At 39.9% G+C, this 23,839-nt stretch overlaps 1 protein-coding gene across 15 annotated transcripts in view; it reads left to right on the top strand.

Annotated features, from left to right (window-relative positions):
• Positions 1-23,839, top strand: part of LOC149263928 (serine/threonine-protein kinase TOR-like) — a 489,849-nt gene that overhangs the window by 283,560 nt on the left and 182,450 nt on the right. For all 15 annotated transcript variants that reach the window (XM_089426946.1, XM_089426940.1, XM_089426951.1 and 12 more), the window contains exons 36-41: positions 800-868; positions 1,039-1,149; positions 1,237-1,377; positions 1,464-1,592; positions 1,724-1,907; positions 2,031-2,245. In XM_089426946.1, the coding sequence (XP_089283072.1) occupies positions 800-868; positions 1,039-1,149; positions 1,237-1,377; positions 1,464-1,592; positions 1,724-1,907; positions 2,031-2,245 (849 nt within the window). The remainder of the gene's footprint in view (positions 1-799; positions 869-1,038; positions 1,150-1,236; positions 1,378-1,463; positions 1,593-1,723; positions 1,908-2,030; positions 2,246-23,839) is intronic.

Raw genomic sequence — 23,839 nt, 5'->3', positions numbered from 1 at the left:
TGGGCACTGATAGAGGACGTCAGAGTCTACCTCCTACTTCTAGAGGACGTCTGTACTAGGGATTTAAGAGATGATTCAATGTTGATGTGTGCATAGCGCAAGACATCTTATACATCTTATATACTATTTCTATTTTAATATTTATGTGGCAATGTGTTTATTTGATGTTGTTGCTTTAGATGTTAGAAAAATTGAAAAGGTAATAGTTCTGTATTTTTTTTAAATTTTGCTTAATGTTTGTTGATTTTTACCGATATTTTCCCAAATTTTACGATTTTTTTCTTTTCTGGATCCCTGCTGCTTTTACACCAATTTAAATTGAATTAATATCCATATGTACTAAATATAGTGAACTTCATCATTTTTTCCTCTACATTGTACATTTGTATGCATTTATATTTTTCTTACTCTTTCCATTCAAGTGGTTATCACAAAAATATTAGCTAATTCCTCTGAAGATTATCATGCTCTGAAACATATCTCCTCAGAGGATTTTAATTTTGAGGATGGGAGGTAATACCACATTATATGCTGTCTTTGATGGCAATAAAAGTGAAACTTATTTTCTGCAGATGATGTGGATAATAAGAATCTCTAAACTATATTTTGGGTGTTTGCTATGTTCCTCATTTCTGTGCCTTATTTAGTTGTTGAATTGGAAATTTGATATCAATTTATTTTATTTCTTATATCTTCAGCATGGCACTTTTAGTTGCGTATAATATGCTGAATGCTAATTTGAGCCTTATCGTAATTTTGGAATACAATTCTAAACTTTTTGAGCTTAATTTTATTTTAGGTACTTGAGAGCTATGATCGTGCTTATAATAACATGGTTCGTGTACAGCAGTTGGCAGAGTTGGAAGAGGTGCCTTTTCTTTGTTTTTATCGGCATGGGTTTCAGTTTTTATTGTTATTGACTTCCACATATATTTTCAATATACACGTAAACCTTGAAGGGTAAGATTTGGGACAATTTTATACTCTAGTTTTTCTTCGTGTTTTAACTTATTTGTTGATTTTTGATGTCCATTACAGGTCATTGATTATTGCACAATGCCCACCGGCAATACTGCTACAGAAGGACGGCGGGCATTGATCCGCAAAATGTGGATTGATCGGATACAAGGAACCAAACGAAATGTTGAGGTTGATATTATTTCGAAGTTTAGGGGGTCTGTTTAATTTCTTACCTTGTCTGGTCACTATTTTTTATTCTGGGAACTCTTCTTGCAGGTTTGGCAAGCATTACTAGCTGTTCGTGCATTAGTTCTTCCACCGACAGAGGACATAGACACATGGTTGAAATTTGCTTCTCTCTGCCGGAAAAGTGGTCGTATTAGTCAAGGTCATTCCACCTTGATCAAACTGTTGCAGGTAAAGTCCTTTTCAGTCATCACTTGCTTCATAATCTTAAAATTTTTGGAATGATTTGGCTGACTTTCTTAGCAAAAATCTTGCAGTATGATCCAGAATTGGCTCCTCCAAATACAAGATTCTCAGCTCTGCCTCAAGTTATTTTTGCATATTTAAAGTATCAGTGGTCTCTTGGAGAAGATACTAAACGGAAGGAAGCATTCCATCGGTTGCAAGTACACAAAGTTTCCCATTATTTCAATTGGAATGCCTGGATTGGAATTGCATAAATATTTCCTTGGACATTCTGTATTTTGTTGATCTAGGATGTTGCTAATAAGTTATTCTTTCTATTTCTTTCTTGAAGGATTTGTCTGTTGAGCTTGCTGAAGATGCACATTCTTTGGGATCTATGTATTTGTATCCCATTGCAACATCAAGCTCTGTTAGCCCTTCAAGTTCTGGAGTTTCTCTCCTTGCTCGAATATATAAAAAACTTGGAATGTGGCAGTGGGCACTAAACCCTGGACTGGATGAAGACTCAATACCTGGTGCTGCTATTCATTAACGTTCTTGTAACAGTTTGAAGCCTTACATATGTACTTATTCTGAGGCAGTTAAACTTGTAATTGGGATATCTTACTATTGTATTTTCATTATATGGATGTTTTCAGATATTCTTGTTGCATTTCAAAAGGCCACGGAAATTGCTGGTGAATGGTCAAAAGCATGGCACAAGTGGGCATTGTTTAACACTGCAGTGATGTCCCATTACATCCATAGAGGCCTTCCTGCTCTCACCAGTCAGTATGTTGTTGAAGCTGTAAAAGGATATTTTCGTTCAATAGCATTTGGCGCAAATACAAAAGGGGGAGATGATAGTTTGCAGGTATTGAAATAAAAGATTAGTCTAGAAATTTGCCTTTTATTTATATTTGCATTTGTTTTGAGTCTAAGGAAAACCATGTGGAATGAAGATGAAGGGGGAACAAGGGAAAGTGCTTTGTGAAAATGATTTGAAAACAGGGTTCCACTAGTATGTCAAGGTTAAATTTGAGTGTTTTTGTTTAAACTGCATTGCTATATCATAACAAAAGATAGAATCCATGAATTTTAAGCTGCAAATATCTTATGGTTAAGTTGGGGTCCTAAAGTCATGGAGACTTTGAAGTTAAATAATAATATTAGTAGAATGGCTTTGCAAGAGAGGACAGACGTTGGGTTGTGTATTCATCTAATATGGGCCATTGTGAAAATTTGGAAGTCCCAAATTTCTACTGCAGCAAATGATTACTTTTCTCCTATTTGTTAATTACTTGAACAAATTATTCACTGTTTTCTACATTAAACACCGAAACTAACACACTGCAGCCTTCACCATTTAAATAATATGCGGAAACAAGAAATTGAACAAGAAGGAAATACACAACACATCTACACAATTATTTTTGGAAAAATGTCCCTAGAAAAACCCAATGTGGGAAAATTGGTGCAGCAGCTGAGGGTTTTATTATTGTAGTAGTAATTTCTGAGTACAATTCGTTGGATGCCCAACTGGCTATCTGATACCGAGGGAAACTGGACAAAACAAGTAGTGAGATGCTCTCACCCTGTCACTGGAAGAATCTGGCACTGATCTCGCTGGAGAAGTGTTAATTTTAGTTATGTTCTATGCTTAGAGCAGTTTATTTCAATTTTCACAGTTAGCTCAATATCTTTTCTAGATTAGCAATCACATCAGCATTAAAGTAAATTGCAGATAGAACATAAACATAGATCGCAGAAGACAAGCCAAGACAAGAGGACACAAGATGTTGTGCTAGCCAGGGACAAACCCCAATGTGGGGAAAGCCTTGATCAATTCTTCTTATATGTTTTTCAATAGTTCAATAGAGAGAGAGAGAGATAGTACATATATAACAGAAGTCAACACTTTGACTTATCTAAGTAATAGCATAGATCATGTCTAAGTAGATGATACATGAGGTAGCTGAACTCAGTTGAAGACAAGCTCCTTCAACTGATTTTCCCAGTTGACTCCATCACCATGCTACACCTATCATTGTGCTGCTCCTCATCATCATGTTGCACCTCACCATGCTGCACCATGCTGCACACATGTGCCATTGCTGTACCATGTTGCCACACTGCTGTCCCATGTGGCATGCTAAACCATGTTGCCATATTGCATGTCCCATGTGCTTGCAGCACCATGCTTGCCACTGCTATCACATATGCTTGCTACACCATGCTTGCCAGGCTGTCCCAATGTGCTTGTAGCACCATGCTTGCCATGTTGGCCCATTGTGACATTACTATACCATGTCATAGCTTGCTGTCCTATTGTGTTTGCAGCACCGTGCTATTGTTGCTGTCCCATTGTAGCCTTGCTGTTCCAATGCACCATGCCATTGTCGCTGTTGAGATATAGACTGGTTAGGGCACTTCAGGTTGTTTCTACAACCCTCAAACAATCATCTAGGTAGCCCTTAGTCTCCACGCTATCCCTTACTGTGATGGCATGGCCTGCGGCCTACCACACAGCCTTGCTTTAGCTTTTATGGGCCACACATCATACTCAAACCAACCCTTAATTTCTGCGGCCTAGGTAAGTAAGGCTTCTCTCCACACATGCTGCTGTTCTGGGCACTGTACAGCCGCAAACACTTCCATGTTGTCCCTATTTTGAAGTGGTTAGGCCTGCGGCCTACCACACTCCTAGCTATCACCTACAACCCTCTTCAAAACATAGTTCCTTACCTTGTTTGCTGCCCAACAGACTTGCGTTTAGCCCTGAACACACTCGACCTTCTTGTTGTAGTAACCAACCCTCAAAATTGATCCTAGAAGGCTCCACGCTGCCTTCTTTTCCTCGCTGGAACGCTGCCTTAGCTGCGACCAAGTTACAACAGCAAGCTTCCTTAACTCGGCCTGTTACAAGAGAGAACATACCTCAAAACATCCACAGCTTGGCCTCTTGAATCTCATTTACATCACGCTGTACCAGAATCTCCTTAGGACAATGTATGGGATAGCTGTGTAACATCCCTCATTACCTAGGGCACCTAACCCTCCTTGACTACGACTAGGGGTAGTGTGCGAGTCTTCCTTAGGTAGCAACGTAGATAGGTCCTCCTTGACTGCGGCTAGGTGTCATGACCCCTTTAGGACAACATTTAGATATCTCCTCCATAACGGCGTTGAGAGCTAGATCATCCTCCTTAGGACTGCGGCTAAGGCATCCTTCTTAGGACTGCGTTTAGGGCTTCCTCTCTTAGATTTATCTTCCACTAAAAACCCAAAACAAGTGGAGAGAAATCAGGAGTGAAGTGTGTGTGAAATGACTCTCAATTCATCTCCTTTTATACTAAAACATTGAGCACATGTGGGGGTTATTTGGTTGCTAGCCGACCTTGACGAATTGTCTTATAACACAAATAAATTCACAACTCCATGAATACTTATCGAAATCGGATGATCTTCAGATCAATCCTACACCTCTCTAGAGAGGGATCCAAGAAAAATATCATCTGCCATATATAAGATGACCCACATGGAATTTGGCCCGCCAATTTGAACATAAAGAGCCTCTACGTCCCTTCTGCGTCATCCTCTACACAGAACTACATCAACCCCACGCAGTCTCTGCGTTACCTCTGCTCGGGACTGCACTGCTCCTCCTTCAGACCCTCCACTGGCTGGAAACTTTGAATTTCTGCCTCCCGGTCTCACACCTCAACTCCCGTCTTCTGAAACTCGATTTCCTTAGCAGGAATTTGATCTCTCTCTCTGCTCTGCGCTGCCACTGCATCAGCGCTGCGTGGGCCAACGTCAACCTCTCTGGATGTCGTTCTTCCCTCTCTGCCTTGTACTCTCCGATTAGGAAAATTTCCCTTTGGATACTATCCTTGCCCCTCACTGCAAAAGATCACTTCAAATCTCTCTTCGACAGCTGCTTTGCTTCAGAAATTTGATCTTCTGATCTCTACTCGATGTGTGTTCTCCAGTTGAGAACCAATGACCCAGATTAGACCCTAATCAATGGCTCAGATCATTTGGACTCGATTTCCGTCTTCTTCTAGATGTTTCACCCATAGTTTAGATTAATACCCTTCAAAAATTTTAATTCCCTAAGTTTAGACTTAGGCCTCCTTTAAAAAAAATTAATTATTTTAATAAAATTGTCTCTGGGTGGAATTTTCCAAAACAATTCCTGGGTATTGGAGAATGCATATGTCCAAGCCTCCTTGCAAATTTTGAGGCTTAGAGCACCTCCGATGCTACCAGAAATCAACACTCCCTCTTAGCGTGGAATGTGCTTTAGTAATGCAACCTGCTGAAGCATCACCCTTCTTTGTAACATCTCCCTCTGCGTTGCTGATGTTTGACATCTCTGCCCACCAACTACTGCGCAAATGCTGCATCTGTACTGCTGCTGACATTGCCACTGCTAACGTTGCATCCATACTGCAACTCCATTTCAAATTCTGCATCTGTGTTGTTGCTGGCCTTGCCATTGCCAACACTGCATCTGCACTTCATCCTTCTCCAACTGCTGTTGCTATTGCATCAAGAATGGAAAAACATCCAAAATTACTGAACTAGTGTTCAGTATGATGCATCTCGTTGCTGGAGTTTTGATTGCTGCTTGTCTCTACACTGACCCTCTAAAGCCTCTGCGCTGCTGCCGACCTCTGCTCTGTGCCAACTGTCTTGTTGCCAACTCTAGCTTTGTGCTGCTCAGTCTTTGACGCTCCTAGCCACTGCAATTGTCACTCTGACACTTATTTGCATCAATTGACCCGGTCCATCCTGCTACTACTGATCTGGGCTCCCATAGCAAGGTATTGATCCGAGAGGTGGGGTCCTCAAGGATCCTGCCCAATTGCAATCCTTTCGAACTACAACTCTAGATCTCCCCATCTCCCTCTTGGAGATGACTGGGTTGTCATGGTGAACTCCTCCTCCTCGATCTTCATGGATGTAACCTTCGAATCATGCTTCTCATCCTTGTCCTTCTTCCTAAGAGGACACTATGGAGCATAGTGACCGAATTCACCACACCTGAAGTATTTGATCTTCGAAACATCTTTCTTCTTCTTCCATTGCTCCTGCTGCCCCTTGGATGCAAGGGCTACATTCGCTTCCTCCTCCTTGGGCTTCGACCCACTGCTATTGCTTATGTCAAGTTTACACTTGACCAAGTCTCCTCTCATCTCCTCTTGCTTAAGAGCTGCCCACATTCCATCCCAGTCTGGCAAAGTCGCCTTGCCCAGGATGCTCTGGACAAAAACTTGCCACTCCTCAGAAACTGAATTCAGGGCTAGTCTTACCATCTTGGAACCTTGAGGTGTTGACCCCACAATTGCCAGCTCATCTCGGAAGCGTAGTAAGGAACGGATCAATGCGTTCCCCCTTTTACATCTGCATAGATCTCATCCTTTGCTCCAAGTACATCTTCCGTTACTCGGAAGATCCCTGATATAGCGTCGACAAAGCATCCCACATCTCCTTGGCAGTGTCTCTGCCAGCAATGTGATAGACTTCATCATCCTTCACTCCGTCGAGGATCATTCTCTTGGTCTTCGCCATTTCTCCCTTGTACTTCTTCAGCAGATCTGGATCCCCGGGGTCAGCTACCACGCTGTCGAGGTAGATCTTGAGAAAATGCTCATCCAGAAGGCACGACATCCTTGCCTTCCAGATCACATAAGTGGATGCACATCCAATCGATCTTGATCTCTCAATCCACTGGCTGCCATCTTTGCCAGTCGAAAAAGTCGAATGATCTCCTCTCTCCTGTTGCTGCTCAACAAATGAGAATTCGAATTCCCTAGCTAGGAATTCTCTGAGGAAGAAATTCCCTCAAGTGTCTCTCCTTTCTTCTGACGCCTTTTTGCCTAGCAACTGCATGCAGAAAACTGCGTCACACCAGGAACCCCTTTTTGCTGAAACTTTTGCTGCGCTGCTCCCTCTGCTGTTGCAAATCTCGATATGGAAATCCTACCTCTCTGCCAACTCACTTAGAGAGAGGTTTACCGCGAAAATCTTGCCCTCTTGGCCTGAACTGCACAATCCCTCTAGGATTGGATTTGCTGCCTATGCAGCACTTCAACTTCCCTTCTTCTTTCAACACTAGGCTCTTCTGGTATTGTTCTCTTGTTTCACCTGCAGCTCTGATACCATGTTGAAAATTTGGAAGTCCCAAATTTTTACTGCAGCAACTGATTACGTTTCTCCTATTTGTTAATTACTTGAACAATTTTTTTACTGTTTTCTACAGTAAACACCGAAACTAATACACAGCAGCTTCACCATTTAAATAAAATGTGGAAATAAGAAACTAAACAAGAAGGAAATACACAACACTTCTACATAGTTATTTTTGGACAAATGTCCTTGGAAAAACCTAATGCGGGAAAACCGATGTAGCAGCTGAGTGTTTTGTTATAGTGCAGTAGTAATTTCTGAGTACAATTCGTTGGATGCCCAACTGGCTATTCGATGCAGAGAGAAATTGGACAAAAAAAGTAGTGAGATGTTCTCACCCTGTCACTAGAAGAATACAACACTGATCTCCCTAGAGAAGAGCCTCTGCGTCCATTCTGCGTCAACCTCTGCGCAAAGTTGCGTCAATCCCATGCACTCTCTGCGTCACCTCTGCTGGGGACTGTGCTGCTCCTCCTTAAGACCCTTTGCTTGCTGGAAACTTCAAATTTCTGCCTCCTGGTCTCACACCCGGGCTCCCGGCTTCTGAAACTCGATTTCCTTAGTAGGAATTGGATCTCCCTCTAGGCTCTGTGCTGCCACAACATCAACATTGCGTGGGCCAGCGTCAACCTCTCTAGACGTCATCCTGCCCTCACTGCCTTGTACTCTCCGACTAGGAAAATTTCCTTTCGAATACTATCCCTACCCCTCACTGCAAAAGATCACTTTGAATCTCTCTCTGACAGTTGCTCTGCTTCAAAAATTTGATCTTCTGATCTCTACTCGATGTGTGTTCTCCAACTGCCCATTGATGTCCTTCTTATAATCCTCCAGTCGAGAACCAACGACCCATATTAGATCCTAATCAATGACTCAGATAATTTGGACTTGATCTCCGTCTTCTTCTAGAAGTTTCACCCACAGTTTAGATTAATACCCTTTAATTATTTTATTTCCCTAAGTTTAGACTTAGGCCTCCATTAAAAATAATTAATGATTTTAATAAAACTGTCTCTAGGTGGAATTTCCTAAAACGATTTCTGGGTTTTGGAGAATGCATGTGTCCAAACTTCCCTGCAAATTTTGAGTCTTAGAGCACATCTGATGCTACCAGAAATCAACAACCATTCTGTGTTCCTTTCCCCTTCTTGAGAGATAGTGTTTCCCTAACCATTTCTAGGATATCTCATCCAAGCTGAACTTTGGGACAATTTTCAGGGCCATGGTTCTCTACAAATATTAGATATGGGACCGGTTACTCCTCTTTTAGCAGGGGTATCTATAGCATAATTTTTATAAACAGGGCAGTTTGTAACATGGCATACCCACCATTTTGATCTGGTTGCATTCTGATTTTTGGGTACTTTTACATTTCCGAAGGCAGTTTATGTTGTCTGAGGCACTCCATGTATATAGGGGCATTTGTCACACTGGCCAGGGGAGTTTTCGTGCTGTTTATCAACACTTGGACACCTCCTATGCATGCCACATGGAAATTGTTGGAGTGCTGTCCTCATTGCTCATTTATAAGCTGATTTTCACATGGTTTGAAGGCCGTGCTGTGTATGGACACTTAGACACCTCCTATGCATACCACGTGGAGATTTTTGGAATGCTGTCCTCATTGGTCATTTATGGGCTGATTTTCACATGGTTTGAAGGGTGACCTTCAGTCATGAGAGCGGCAAGGTATGTTGATGACTTGGATGGGTGACTAGGATGAGGTGGCATTCTCTTGAGATGTGTTGATAATGTGGATTTTCCTTGATGCATTGATTGAAGGGTAAGTGAGATTAGAACGAGGATTGCTGGCATTATATTTAGACGTCACTTGGCTGGATGGGGGTTTAAGGACCCAAATTTTGGCTTATAAGAGCATATTCCATGCTTATGGAGTGCTTTGAGCCTTTGACCCAAGGCATAACCATGGGATTTCGTTTGAGACACTATGTGAGGGTTTTGGAGCATTGTTTGACATAATATATGGAGCTTTTTTTCATAGTTTCGTCTCATTATTCGAATATTGTATCCCTTTCTTTAAGTTGTTGCATAAAACTTAGGAAGGTTGTCGGGTATCTTTGACTTGGGTCAGCATTAGGCCCTTTTCTTTCAAGAACCTTTGACCATCTACAACAAAGTTGGAACCTTGGAGATGTGTTGGGAACTCGTCCGCTTTGTTTGAATCAAGTACAAATCAAGGACAAATTTTTGACTTGGGGCTTCCCCTTTCTTATCATGAGGTTATCACACTAGAGGTGATGATTATTAAAGGCTTCTTTACATGGACACCTCATCACTTTTTTAAGGTTGCTTCTCTCACTTTCCTTGAGGCCATTGCTTGAACAATGAACCATTTCTTGATGTAATTGGAGTCTTGGATCACAAGCTTGCCAAGGAAATGTTGAAGATTTTTGGCTCAAAGATCACTTCACCATTGGACCACCATTTTTCATGGAGAACCGTTGACCAATTGCACCATTCAAGGAGCCTTTAGAGGCTTGGTGTGGCAACTTGGACCATTTTATCTTCTGTTGGGGAGGATTGACTCCCTTTTGGTGCATTTTCTCATCAAATAATTGTACGTGTGGCTTGACAGCTTTATTTTTATGATGTGTTAGATTACCTGATTTTAGGAGTTAGATTTACTTTTCTTAGGCTAGATCTAAGGAATTAATTTATTAAACAAAATAATGATATTTTATTGTAAAGGAAGTTAGATTTCACTCCAAAAATGGAGGAGAGCTTACTTATTTGTACTCATGGTTAGATTGTAACAACACTCCTCTCCTTGGAGCTTAATGTAAATATCTATATGAAGCATTTTTTGTTGTTGTGGGCTTACCTGTGGTGGATGTTTTTGATTTAGAAGCTGTTTTTTTCTTGGTTATTTCTTCTATATTATTAAAGGCATTATTGTGATTGCTCAACACTACCATGAGGATATTAAGGTTGATCCATTTTAATCTAAACTTGTCACTTGGAAGGAATACGTCTAAAGGCTCTTCTCACATGCTCTCCTTTGTTAGTTTGGGGTGAGTTTTAATACTTCTTGCTAGGCCATGCTCTATTACTTGTCATAGTTGTCTTGTGGTTGAAGGTTTTCCCCATGGGGGGGTCTCTTCTAGTAGGGAATGATTTCATGATTTTTCCTTGATTAGTTGAGGGGTTAATTTAGCTATTGGATTCTAACCTCTTGCCCTAATTCATAGGCACTGAATAACATACTTAAGAGGGTTTTCTCCTTGATCTCATCTTGCAGTTTTGTTTCCTTTTGACTACATAGCTCTAGAAGGATATTGACATTGATCTACATATCCCTCTATTATGTTTTTTCTCTTTTCATGTTACAAATAACTCGAAATTTTCTCCAAAAATATGTTTCACTACGCCTACCATTGATATCACCTTTTTCCCTTTTGATTAAGCCTTAGTGACTCTCACAGGGAAGACTCCCTTTAGTGTTGGAAACACTGAGAGTGGGGGTGAATCAATATTTCTCATCAATTAGTATTTTTAATCTTTCAGAGCATTAATTATCTTTAACATTTCATCAACATACATAGTAAACAACACCATTCAACAATGCACAATAATCAAGATAGTAGACACAAAGATTGTTAGGTGGAAAACCCCCAGCGGGTCAAAAACCACCGAACGCTTTTTAATATTTGTCTTCTTCTTCAAAAAGAATAATTACATCAAGTTTTTAGCTCCAACCAAAAGAGACTTCAACCACCTGATTTACAGGCTTCAACTTGTAGAATGCTTCAACACCCTATTTACCAATTGCAACTGGGAGAACGCTCCAATGCCCTAGTTCTCAGGTTCCAACCTGACAGATGCTTCAATACCTCGTGTACCAGCTGCAACTAGATGGACGCTCCAACCTGCCCTAGCCACCACCTTGCCACCCTGAGGTGTTCTCTGGCTCCAACCTGAAAGTGACTCCAATCACCTGCCTTGCATCACCTAGCCACCCTGAAGAGCTAGTGGACCACATTTCACAATTTTCAGACTGGATACCCCTGTGTTCTGAATCAATATAAGAGAATTGTAATGAAGATTTTCCTGCTTTGCTTGGTATGTATATCACGTCAAGTCATAGCAGTGTCACTGCTCAAACTGACCACTGTACAATCATATTTCAAACACTATTCACCAAACCTACTTCTGCTCAATCACAATGCCGAATCAACCCACTGCACGTACTGCACATCAAACCCTGGATGTCAATGCTGTCACATCAATTGACCACTGCACAATAGACTGTCACTGCTGCTGATATACAAAACCCAAAGCTGCCAATTGTCACAACTGAGAAATATTACAATCATCACTGTCAATAGCCCACTGTCACCTATCCAATGCACTGTCAAGAGAATCTCTGTCACATCAAGTGTTAGGGTTCTTATCACATCAACCCAACATCATCAAGAAACTGTCATGTACAATGAACACTACCAAGTACCAATAGACACTGTGAAATGCCAAGTATACTTTCATGTAGATCTCTGTCATACAAAGTCACTGTAAGATGTTATTGTTAAGCCAAGATTTGCTGCTATAAAAGGGATGACAATCACTGTCTTCACCAATTCATCAAGGTTACTTCAATCATCAAAAGAATGTCCATAAAAGCTATTGTCATCATCAATGGAATGCCATCAAAAGTGCAGACTTCAAAGGTTACTGTCACACTGTAATATAAGTTTCCAATATATCACTGTCATGTCATAATCTTGTCAAGGTCGGATCATAAAGTATGCTGTCATGTCATAGGGTCATTGTATCAACAAGGTTACCTTTTATTCTTTCAAGTATCACATTATGAGAGCTAAGTCACTCTTTCACTGCCTAGTCATAGATAAGGTTACTAATACTGTCTTTAAGTTGTTGTTACTGTCAACATAGTACAAGTGTCACTATCAAGGATCAATGCTAATTGGAACCCTCCTAATCTCAAGTTAAATGTCAAACTCTCGTCAATTTTATGAGTAGTAAATCAGACTTACGCATGCAGTCCTCGGGTATCAACAAAGGATCACACGAAGCAAAATAAATAATATCAAGGTTAATGTCAAGTCACTGTTCAAACTGTAACACAATCCTTCACTGCTCAATGATTTGAATTGTCACACACAATTGTAGAATGCCAACGAACTGCTCATCATTAAAACACCCAACATAAGTCTGCAACCGAATTGTGAAGCATATGATGATAACTTATTCAATGCTGCCTGGGTTTCCTCAATGAAACCTTACCATCATTTGCAAGGTACTATGGTTGCGTCCGGTTATAACTTAAAATTGCTGCAAGGAGTACTACTTATAACCTAGTTGAATATGCATAGGTTGAATGGCTAATGGTCGACTTCAATTCTAGCTGATGGAGTAAGTATGTAAGGAGCTCAAACAACTCGCACTACCTGAAATAATTGCAGTACTGTTCCTCCTTGATCATAAGCCAAAGGTGCTCCAAAATACTAAATGGTGCTTCAGTAAAAGTGGGGATATAAGTCTTAGAGTATGACCGTAGGAGTCCAAAACAAATTTCGTTGCTCTTGTGATAGTTTTTCCCTAACTGCAGTTGTAAATTGCTTTCAGATGTGCTCTACTCCGGAATTCCTAAACTAGGTTTGACCTGTAAAGAGACTCTGTTATTTAAACCCTAACTGCAGTGCTTGAATGATGAGTGCCCTAAAAGGGCCGAATCTCAGAAAGGGTTGAGAAATTATGTAATAAGGAGGGATGAAGTCATCTACTTGAATATTCAAGAAGGATCCCCAACGAACCACCAAAAATTCCCAAAAGAAAAATAAAAAGAACACCCTAACCTCTAAAAAATTTCACTGTCTTGTCACTAACCTCTTGCACACAGGTCAAATTTTAGAACTAGGTCTTTAGAAGTTTCGTTGAAGTTCATATATTTGAGGTCTAATGAAAGTGGTATTATATAGGTGTTTCATTAGTGGAGAGGGGCTTTCAAAATAGTGATTGGAGTAAGTGTAGGAGGATTTGAATTTTATTTTATTTTAAATTAATGATATTTCATGTTAAGATCTTTGCTTTGGAGGTGAGGTTTAGCGTATATTTTATAGATAATATTTTGAATAGAAGGGGCTTCATAAAGATAAATTGAGTTCCTATGTCAGAGAAGGGTTTCATAATTTAATTTTGAATTTTATTATGTCGGAGCCCAAGTAATGAGGCCGCTTGACTTTGGGTGAAGGTATGGATATTAATGAGGCCCAACCATTCCTTTGCAGATTCAAAATATGAAGCAAGATCTGTTTACAAAATGTTTTAACCACCCTTAAGATGAACAATCCTTGAATAATTAGCTGGCCAATGGTGGGGCGTCATGTCAACATCCTTGTCGGGTTTTAGCCCAGAAATTGGGGTCTTCAAGTTCAAACACACATATCCCTCAATTTGGGAGTCCTCTCGAGGCGTGCCACATATCACCAGAATCGGCTCGACGAGGAGAATCCATTAATGAGGATCTCCTAGAAAAGATCAATGATTAGCTGCTTCAGAAACGCTCGACAATTGTAGGGTACGTCCTTAGTCCAAAGAATCCAAACCCTAGGACTATGGTTTTCAACCATCGTTTAGTGGAGCTTCCAACCTGATGTAATTCAGACAAATATAAGAGCGTTCATTAATCATTTGACATCAATGACAGGTGTTTTAGTCAAAATCAAATGCCTCTCGTGATTTCTTTCTCCCTTTGACATCAATGGCAAAGGGTGACTCCCCTGACAATTTGCTTTCTTTCTGTGGACCTGTAATTTTCTTGTGCTCCCCTTGACGAGAAGCCTTCCTCTCTTTTCTTGTAAAGTACTTGTCTACATCGAAATGCCTTCCTCAATACTTGCTGCAATGACCTATCGCCCCTTGTCATGCTGTGCTTCATACATATTGCCTTTGCTGAATATGGATCAACTTGCCATGACCTTCTGCAATTTTGCACTGCTAACCTGCTATTCATCGGGCTCTCAATGCTGATAACTCCTTGACTTCTTCTAATGATCTGTAAATCTTTAAGAGGTGATAATCATTGTGGACCTTTATTCCTCTAACTGTTCTTCTCCCCCTCTTCGAAATTCGGGGAGTCAACAAGCTGGATCTTTTAAAATAATGTATCACCCAACTGTTCGGTTGGATTCTCCTGAACCATGTCATTTTCCAATGTATTTATTGATTCAACATGATTTTTCGCCTTTACGAAACCTGAAAGCATGATTATTGAGACTTTCTTATCTGCTTGATCTTCTTGTACCAGTTTTATTATGCAGACCTTCTTGCACCTGATGTTAAGTTTGTCATTCATGGTTGATTCCATCTTGTACCTGCAACATCATTATTGTGGTTGTCATTCATGAAAGAATCCATCTTATGTAATCTCGAGCTATGTGCCCATAGTTATGGCATTTGTAGCACTCAATATTGGGCCGAGTAATGGACGAAACAACACATACTTCCTACTATCAAAGTCATCGTGAAACCTGTCTTGTGATTCAACAAACTTGGTTCTAGGGTATTGAAAATACCCTCGATATTTGTACCTTTCAAAAATTTTACAATCCCTAGCCATATGTCCAAAGTTAGTGCATGAAAAGAAATAGCCATTAAATGAATTAGTGTACTTGGATGAGTTATGTTGTCTAGATGGTCTTCTGTATTCATTCTTCCTCGGAGACGATGGTGCAACCGTTTGTTGATGTTTGTCCTTGATTTCTTTAGCATTATTTTTTGGAGGAGAAACATCTTAATCTTATTTGGTCCTTCATCTTGATCTAAGGCACAGGACACGTCCTCCAAGGTCCCATGTCCCGTATTTAACGTGTCTGACACGAAAACGGCCCTAATACGTGTCGAAAACGTTTTTTAACGTGTCCTGGAAAACATAAAACGTATTCGGTTGTTTTCTTTGTGTCCTAGTCATGGAAAACGAGTATTCAAAGTCTAGAAAACTTTGCCCTAACGTTTTCTCTCCAGTTGAATACGTACCCCACAAAATCAATGGTTTAAAGTCGACACAATTATTTTTTCGGGGTTCTTTTGCTATTTTCCTCTAATGTCGTCGCCCTTTGTCAATGTATAATCGTCGTGTGGAGCCGAGTCATCTCCGTGGACTCGTGGAGCTGTTTGGCCGCTGGAAGGTTTGGCAACTTGGCAACATGTATGAGGTTCACTGGTTCAGGTAAGCCGTGGCCTGTAGACCATATGTATAATGCCATAGATGCAATTAAACTTAAACAGCAAGCCCATAAAAAAATGCATTTGATTGTGTGTGCACTGTGCAGCGTACGCTATCGAATTCCAGGGCTGGTATACAAATATAAATAAGTCTGTCCACTGTCTAGTGTCATCTAATCAAATGATTATGTTATGATAATATAATAATGATTATCATTTATGTCAGACAATTTTCAACCCACGGGCCATTGTTTATTTTTAACAGTTTTAATTACCGCATTTCCACTTGCAATACGCTTAATACTATATATCAGTATATATATATATATCTATCTATCTATATATATATATATATATACACACCAAAATATATATATAAAATGTGTCTCTCGTGTCCTATTTCTGGGTTGCTGCATTTCATATTGAATACTCATATTTACGTGTCCTCCGTGTCTCGTGTCCTCATGTCATGTGACTTAGATCTTGATCATTCTTTTCGTCAATTTGATCTTGTAAAGTCTTGGAGCTTGTGCATTCGTCACATGGAGCTTTACCTGCTCTTTCTTCCTTCATCTTCAACTAAGCCAATTCTTGATCTTTCATGTCAATAACCCACAAGTGTTCCCTTTTCCATTCCTTGATCTTGTTGATTTCAGTAAGAGTTGCATCAAGTTCTTGCTTTTGAGAAATGTCTTCATGAAATATGCCTTTCAACAATCTCTGATTTGAATCCCTATCGTTAAATTGATACTTGGTTTATCAAACTTCTAAAGGTGTTTTTACATGTTAAAAATCACCATTAAAAAACTCAAATTTAATGAAATGTGAAACATTTAGGCAATTTGCAGCGAAAAAATGACAACAACAAATCACACAAAGTAAAACGATGCCAGAAATTGATAACGGAGTTCGACTTATCTCAAAATCCTACATTTCCAGACCTTATCTTCAATGGGGAGACCTCTTTATTAAGGTTCAAATGCAAAAGCTTTACAAGGCAAGGCTTAACAAGCCACTTCTAAAACCAACTTTTAGATCTGCAACTCTGATACAAATTTTGACACCACAGGTGTATTTTGCCTGAAATACTGAGACTTTTGAGTATAGACTCCCCTATGCTTGCCTTAACAACAAGGGTCCTATAGGCACTTTTCTGCTCGGGTCCTCAGACTCAAATTCTGATTGCAGATTTCGATTCCTCACAAAATTCTGTAACTTTGAGTATAGACTCGATAGGGTTTTCATAAAGTCCCCTAGATGTCCCTCGAGAGTCTTAGCTTCGATCTATGTGTCTACAAAAGTATCGTACACCTCGAAAAGTGTGCCAGCTTTGTACTTTGCCTCAATTTGTGTGAAAAAGTACAATACAGTCTCGAACTACATGCCAAATCTGTTCAATCTCGATTTGCATGCCAATACTTCACCTCGTATTGCGTGCCTCTTTGCATTGGGATGCGTGTCGATAAAATAATATTTTATATCTTCGATGGAGGTTTGCTATCTTGTTGGCGGTGGTTCTAAATTGGTGGAATCGCCAGATTTAGTGGTACATTTGGGGAAACCCTGCTATATTTAGCGAACTGTTTAGTGAAGGTTTTGACGATGAATCTTTGTTGGTGTTGCCAAATTTGGCTTGATCCTTGCTAAATCTAGTGGATATGGTTATTTTAACAAACTTTGGCATGCTTTGTGAGGTGCCACATGTCGCCCTTCCGTAGGGCCACATCATCCTAGTCAAACCACAAACATCATTAGTGCTTAGTCAGTGTCCACGTCAACCGAGTGCCACGTCATTTGTACGGATTGTATTGACATGCCACATGTTAGAGGTGCGAATTGTAGAGACCTGCCATGTGTCAGTCGTGCGGCCTGCCACATCATCCTTGACTTTGACTTTTTGCTTGAGTTGACTAGAACTTTGATTGTGAATAACTTTTGCATACAGACTTAATTTTAACCCATTGAAGTTGCGTTGGATTCATTTTTTTGAGCTCTACACAATGACACTATTTTCACTCGACTATGAAGACATTGAATTTTTGGCCATTTTTGGATCAAATCCTCACCACTAAGACCTTTTGGACCCCCAAAAGGCCTAAGTTTCAAAAAACAAGTGAGGCAACTGCCTCCCCACTTGATCAAAGTTTTTCCACTATGCTGTGTGTACCTGGATCATCATATGAAGTTGTACAAAATCCATAACAATTGAAAGTACATTGCTAGCTAATTGTAATTTTCCACACCCTCCCGCATTCATTACTTCAGCTACTACGCATGCACTAAACATCAAAACATAAATAAATACAAGGATGTTAACAATAATGAACCAATAACATATTTAATTCTCTTAACAAATTCTCACGACAAAATCTCATGATGGAACGCTAATGCTCCTTGATACACAACACCATTAGGTTTCAAAACATATTCTTTGTCGACGTTTGTAGACATAAGTGAAAAGGTATTGCTTGCATTCACGAACCTTTTCAATTGCCTTGTGCTAATCAACGAAGAATCATCTTTCATTCGATGACCTCGAACGATGTATTCCCACCATCCTTGAAATGATGATACTTGTTTGCCTCCCTGAAGTAGATAGCCTTCCTATCAAACAATTTGTTGAAAAGTGTAACTAGGTTCGGTCTTCATAATGACATGTAATTGTGATTTTTGTAAATGATGTAAAGAAGAAAAGTAAAATTATTTTGTGATGCTTGCTTCATGGGTTTCATGAGCAAGAGATTTTATTTTTAGATGGTTCCCATTGAGAGCCTTTAGGATTTGTCATAAAAGTAAAAAAGAGTCAGTGTCATGTATGAAGAACCCTTCTTGGGCATGTTACAAATGTATATGAGTCAATAGAATGGTCTAGTAGCCCTCCAAGACAAGCACAAGGTATCCTTCTTCATGTCAGCTTCAATATGAAACGCAAAAACTCATTTCAGCTCACCTAAATGAAGACAACGAGTCATAATCTCATGTCGGCTAATTACATGGATAGACTACTATAAATAGGCAACTTGGCCTATTCCACAGTCAACAAGTTCGGATCTCTCTACAATTCGGATGTCTGTCACAGGGATAAGTTTGGTGCAATTACAGTGAGCTATTTTCGGTGCAATTACAGTAAGGTTCGATATCATCACAGAAAGGAGGTATCTCTGTTTCGGTGTTATTACAGTCCAGAAAACATAGTTTCGGTGCCATATTAGTGTGATGACAGTTCGTTGATATCACAATCATGGTGAATATCTCAATATGCTCAGCTAGAAGATAATTCCAGTGAAATAACAGTTCGTTGATGATGCTATTATGTTTCGGTACCATCTCAGTGATAAAGGCTCGGTGCACCACAGAAGGAATCAATGTTATCACGTGGAAAAAGGACTCGGTGCCATCACAAAAGTAAGGTCTCGGTAATATGACAGCGAGGAGGTCTCATAGTAAAGGAGATCTCGGTGTCAAGACAGTGATAAGATCTCGGTGGTGACAATGTCTCGATGCTAAGAAGGTCGAAGTGGAAGAGGAGTCAAGAAGAAGGTTCACTGTCAAGAGAACTTATGGCTTGGTCTTGGAGTGGCAAATAGGTCAAGGGTCTTGGTCTTGGTATTCATCAATTGGAATCTCTATGAGAAGAATTTTTGTGCGGGTGTTCCTCTAAAAAAGTGAAAGGTTTTGGCCTTGGCATATAACCTACATTTTGTGTCTCTTGTCTATTTATATTCATGCATTGGTAGCTGTTTGATGAAGAAGAACACTAATAATTGAAATAAAAGAAGATCCTATACTAATGAATTAAAAAGAATTCACAAGCAGTTACTAATGGAAGAGAAATCACCTAATCCTTGATGCCCTAGATTTCTCAACATGGAATCAGAGCTAAGGTGACTAATTCAAGGAAGGGCATCTTATTGAGGGACACTCAAGGATAGTCCCATGCAGGTATTTCAGCACATGCTTAGCAACAACCCAATGTGCATGTAATGGCTCCACCATAAATTGACTCAAAGTGTTGACAACAATACATATGTCTGGTCTAGTATTCACTAAGAACATCAATTCTCCAATCAATTTTCGGTACTCAAAAGGATTTTCCAAGTCAGGTCAACAACTCCACCACAAAGTTTCTTGAAGTTTATTTCCATCAGAGTGGCCATAGACTTGCACTCCACCATCCCAAATCTTTCCAACAACTTGACAACATATTTTCCTTGAGAATGGAAAATATCACTAGGTCTTTGCCACACTTGTAAGCCCATGAAGTAGTGCATCAAACTAAGATCTTTCATCTCAGACTCAAAGGCCAGCTCCCTCTTACATTGGAGAATAAGATGCTCTCCACCTGTGAAGAATAAATCAACAACATATAATACCAGTATCAAAGGCATACCTTGGTCAACTTTGCATTAGAGGTTTAGATCAACATTGCTTCTAGTCAATGTTGCTTGGGAGCGGGGAGCGGGAGCGACCATTTTCAAAAGCTCCCGGTTTGGGAGCGAATCCGGGAGAGATTTTTTAAAAATATATATATTTTTTAATTTTTGATACATATATGTCAACAAAAACATGTAGAATGATGAATTAGACATAAAAAACATAGATTGATCATTGAACCATATCACATCAATCATCTAGATTCTAGAAATTATAATCGTCATCAACCATGTCCACAAGTTAGTAAAATACATATTACAACTGCAACATATTGAGTCTCATGAATCATGATTCATCAAATTCAATCTTAAAGTTTCAACTTCAAGCTTTCAAAATTGAAAATTCAATAACATTTATCATCATTGATCACCAAAGTTGTACTTGTAAGCTAAGTTTAAACTTTAACCATTACAAGAAGTAATATCTAAGATATTTCTAAGTCCTAACTTCTAACTGTTAACATGATATGAAATGTTATAAATTTATAAAATGAAACATGAATAATGAAATGAAATGAAACAACTTTAGTCTTTCACGAAGTGTCATATTCATAATTCACAATCATTACCAATGAGTTATAATTGCCAAGGCCCAACTTCAAACTTCAAATTTTCATTGTCACAGTGATATATTGTTTACAAATGTCAAAAAAAATCATTATGATATGAAAGAGTCAAGAGTCAAGAGCCAAGGACTCAAAACTCAACAGTTATGAAAACTAAAGTCTAATAGAAACTAAAAAAGACAAATAAACTGTAAATCTACATGTGGCCCTTGCCACGAGAGTCTCCAGGAGTATAAGCAGGTCGTGGTGGTCTTCTAGGAGTCTCCCGCACAGGCCGACGACCAGAACTAGAACCTCCACGTGAGGGTGTAGATGGAGGTGGCGACAGCAAAGGAACAAGACTCGGACCTCGAGCACTGCTACTGGATGGTGGAGGTGGAGGTGGACGTGGCATGGCTGCTTCATCTTCATCCCTTTCAAGTTCCTCTTCCAGTTCTTCAATATGTACAATGCCATCCTCCAAATTGTCATCCTCTGGATGATTGTCCCAAATTTTATATGTGGGATCCTCATAAGCCCGATCACAGTAATGACTCAACAATCTCATGTTGTAGTGCACATAAACCAAGCTTTCTGCTCGGTTTTCATTGAGTCTGTTTCTTTTCACATTATGTATGTAGCTGTAGGTGCTCCAACACCTCTCTGTAGAAGAAGTATTTACAACCTGTGAAAGAACTTTTTTTGCCAATTTTGGCAAAAGTCCATGGCCGCCATATGTTTCCCACCATGTGAGAGTATCAAATCTATCTCTGTCGTCCATTGCATGGAAGTTACCATACAAACCAGTGCCATTGAAGTATCTGCCTATCTCAAAGCGCACAGCTGCACATTCCTCCTTGTCAGGTACAAACTTTTCTAATGCTTCCAAATATCCTCTAGTTACCTCTGGATCTAAATGGGGTTTGGTCCTAACCCCACCCCCTGCTGCAGGTTGGCCCAACCAGGATGTAGAGTAGTATTTTGGCGTAAGGATATACGCCAAGCAATGTAGTGGAAGATTGAGCCTATTCCACCGTTCACACACACAATCATGAATCAGTTTGTACAAGTTGGGATCTTTATTATGAACAATATCTTTTATTTCCCCCAACATGGTATCCATTTGCTCATACACCTCGCCAATCATTGGTTTGTCTGTATCTGCAAACCGAATCATGTGATAAATTGGCTTGGTGAAATCCAATACCTGCCTCACACTTGTCCAAAACTGCCCATCAAGAGCGGCCTCCTCCACCATTTCAAAACCTGCCACGTCAGCTGCATTTGTAGCCCTTTCCTTTAATACCTGCCAATGTGGACTTGATACCATGCTAGCTAATGCCTCTCTTACCTTCAAAAGGCGCCTGAAGGTGAGGTAACAGCTACCAAATCTAGTCTTCGCAATCTTCAACAACTCCAATCTCGAGTGACTGCGGAAAAGGCCATGGGTATTGCTATGATTTGTAATAAATTTTATCATTTTTTTGCCTTTCTTGTACAAATCACCAATCCATTGGTATTGTGCATTTTTGTTCTTGACAATATCATGCAACAGAAGGTTCAATGTGTGAACCAAACATCCAGACCAAAATATGTTGGGGTATTTATCCTCAATAATTGCTCTCGCTGCCTTACAATTAGGAGCATTATCAGTGATGACTTGGATGACATTGTAAGGGCCAATACGCTCAATTGTTTCAAGTAATGCTTCTGCAATGTTGATAGCGGTCTTGAACTTGTCTGAGTAATCATGTGCAGTTAGAAAGATGGGACCACTAACAGACACAGCAAGAACACTTATCAATGGCTTGCCTTTTACATTTGTCCATCCATAAGATACAATGGACACCCCATGGTCAGTCCAAGAACTTGTCATTCTATTCAAAGAATGTGATATTTTGGCTTTTTCATGATCAAGGCCAACAGTTCTTGCCTTTTCATACCCAAGGCTCTTGTATCCTTTAGGGGCATCAATATGGCAGAAGCCATTTCGTGCCAATAAGGTGACCGAAGAACATTGAATGGTATCCCACATGCATAGAGAAACCTGTAAACCTTTGAATCCACATCATTCCTACACCCCTCATCAAGGAAATCTGATATGGTTCTACGCCTTAAAGATGATGACCCTGTGCCTCCATATCCCCTGCCTTGGGAGGATGCTGAAGGAGTTCTTTGTGATTGTGAGCTTGGTTCAAAGAAACCCCTTGATTTTTTTGATCTGTGTTGGGCTTCCTCCTCTTCTCTTATGTATTTGGCTCTATCCGCCGCTGACACCGCTGTACAAGTTTTGATTCCTATTTGTTTGTCTCCATCCCATGGCCTTTTCCCGCAGAGGTGTCTTCTAGCACGGGTGTATGAACCTGTGTAATCAGTGTTGCAATGGGGGCAATGAAATTTAGTGGTTCCACCCCCTCTCCCTGTTTCAGCTCTGTTAACATATTTCCACAATGGAGTTTGGTCTTGTTTAGTTTTTTGAGGGTCATGTTCACCCTCCTCCAGCTCCTCCTCACCGGGGTTTTCACCAATTTGACTTTCTCCAGCTTCTTCATCCCCCTCTTCAGGTTGGCCCCTCTGTTTCCTACTCTCCAGCACCATAATAACCATAAAAGGGACCAGGAAGAGGAAAATGCCAAGAAATATAGCTAGGTCCATGGTGTTTGATGTTTGTAGGGTTTTGATTCCTGAATATGCAAATTAATTTAATTTAATTTATTAGGATTAATTAATTTAATTTATTAATTTAATTTATTAATTTAATTTAAATTTATGATTTTTAAACTCAATAAACTAAATTAAATTATCTAAATCACTACCTAACTAACTAAACTAACTAAATTACTAAGTTACTTACCTCTGCAGGCTTGCTCCTCGCTCCTTGGCAGTTGCTCCTCGCTCCTTAGCTCTTGCTCCTCGCTCCTTCACTCTTGCTCTTGCTCTTAACTCTTGCTCAATGAAGTCACAATGAAATTTTTTTAAGGCCATTGGGCTTTTAAAACCAATTTTTTTTTTTTTAAATTAGTTTTTTTTCGTGTCCGCGGAAATTTTTTCCACCGGATCGCTCCCGGCCTGGGTCGAAACGCTCCCGGAGCG

This window comes from Pinus tabuliformis, chromosome 6 (genome assembly GCF_031772625.1).
Source record: "Pinus tabuliformis cultivar Carrire ecotype Pingquan chromosome 6, CPIR1, whole genome shotgun sequence".
In the NCBI taxonomy this organism is placed as follows: Eukaryota; Viridiplantae; Streptophyta; class Pinopsida; order Pinales; family Pinaceae; genus Pinus; species Pinus tabuliformis.
Note: the sequence above shows the minus strand (reverse complement) of the source record. Positions and strands in the feature narration are given on the sequence as shown.